Source organism: Nannospalax galili, unplaced genomic scaffold (assembly GCF_000622305.1).
Source record: "Nannospalax galili isolate Female #2095 unplaced genomic scaffold, S.galili_v1.0 scaffold613, whole genome shotgun sequence".
Lineage (NCBI taxonomy): Eukaryota > Metazoa > Chordata > Mammalia > Rodentia > Spalacidae > Nannospalax > Nannospalax galili.
Genome location: NW_008332065.1, coordinates 1,149,614 through 1,151,153, shown reverse-complemented (window position 1 = coordinate 1,151,153; position 1,540 = coordinate 1,149,614). Strand labels below are relative to the sequence as shown.

Genomic DNA, 1,540 nt, shown 5'->3' with positions numbered 1-1,540 from the left:
CTCCCCCATGCCCGCGGGCGGCCCCCGCGAGCGCCGGGCCGGGCCGGGTCAGCCCGTGCCGCCTACCTGAGCCGCCTGCTGACACGGTCCATCCTCCAGGAACCGGGCGATGAGGAAGTAGAGCTCTGCGCGGGAGAGAGGGACGGGAAAAGCCGGCTGAGCGGCCGCGCGGGGGGCGGGGGCCCGCGGGCGAGGCGGCCCGGTGCGGCGGCCCCGCAGCTCCCGACTTACCCGATCGCAGCTCCGAAAGGCCTTTCCGCTCTCGAGACATGTTCAGGGGTCACTTCGGGGCCGCGGGAGGGACACGCCGCCGCCGAGGGGACGCGGGGACGGGGCCGCCGCCTGCCCTGTAGCTGTCAGTGTGTGCTCACGAGCCGAGCCTCGGCTCCACCATTCAAGCAACGGCGGCGGAGGCGGAGGCGGAGGAGGAGGAAACAACAACTCTGAGGCAGCGGTCGGGCCGCGGCCGCTCCGCCGGGATCCCTCCGCCGCAGAAAGGAGTCCGCGCCTCCGCCGCCCCCGCCCCCCGCGGGAAAAGGAGTGCCCACCGCCCGGACTGCGCCCGCGCCGTCTTCGCCTCGCTGGGCCCGGGTCTCCGCGGGGGTCCCTACTCGGCGAGCCGCACCGATGTCGACGCCGACCGTGGCCTGCGGGGAGGCGCTTTCCCGGAGGAGGCCGCCTGCGGGAAGAGGGGGCCGCGCACGGAGGCGCGGAGGGATCTGACGCACACGGAGCCGCAGCACCGCTCTGCTCGGTGGCGCTGGCTGGGCTGAGATGGAAGTTAGTTTCCATGTAGCAGAAATAGGAAACAAATGAAGCCAAACTGCCCAGCGCGGGGAAATGCCGGGAGGACCCGGCTCGCCCTCGAGCGCGCACACAGACACACGCAGGGAGCACTCCGGGATGGGCGAGGCGAGCTCGCGCTGCCCTGCCCGGCTGGAATGCTAGTGTTTGCTCTGCCTTGCCATGTGCACGGGTATAAATGCTGCGGGCTGGCATCCGTGTAAGTCTTGTCCTGCGTGATTTCTGCAGCCTGTGCAATTGGTGTGTAATTTACTGGAGTGCAGTAGATCGCAGGAGAGGTTCGGGCTGCTTTCTGTGAGACACTCGGCGTTTGCAAACCCGTTATTTCCTGAAGCCACCTCTGCATAGTTCTTTTATTACTACCATTGCCCGAAGCGTGCGTTTTTAATAATGTTTGTGTATTGTTCAAGGGGCCGGAGGAACTCCAGATTTGGACTTCACCTCGTCTTTTTTTCCTGGTTAGAAAAAGGCTAGTGATGACTAATGAGGGATTTGGGAGCGAAGACCCTCAAAGCTTTTCTAAAGTGTTCACAAGAAGGGATCCTTTAAACCTGAACGGAAGGAGAGGACGCTAGCTAATATTTATCTCTAACTGATCTGGAGGTAAATTACTGACAGATCGATGAACCTACCGAAGGTTATTGCAAGAGTATATTAATGTTTAGCCAAGGTGATTAGTGATTTAATAATTTAAATGATCTGTATTTGCAGTAGACTTCGTCGTGCTAATTAATGG

At 61.6% G+C, this 1,540-nt stretch overlaps 1 protein-coding gene across 1 annotated transcript in view; it reads right to left on the bottom strand.

The window, feature by feature from the left end:
* Positions 1 to 1,006, bottom strand: part of Phip (pleckstrin homology domain interacting protein) — a 154,632-nt gene extending 153,626 nt beyond the window's left edge. Inside the window, exons 1-2 of the mRNA XM_008827171.3 lie at positions 232 to 1,006; positions 67 to 125 (exon numbers count right to left, since the gene is read on the bottom strand). Of these exons, the coding sequence (XP_008825393.1) occupies positions 67 to 125; positions 232 to 271 (99 nt within the window). The 5' untranslated portion in view covers positions 272 to 1,006. The remainder of the gene's footprint in view (positions 1 to 66; positions 126 to 231) is intronic.
* Positions 1,007 to 1,540: the final 534 nt, after the last annotated feature.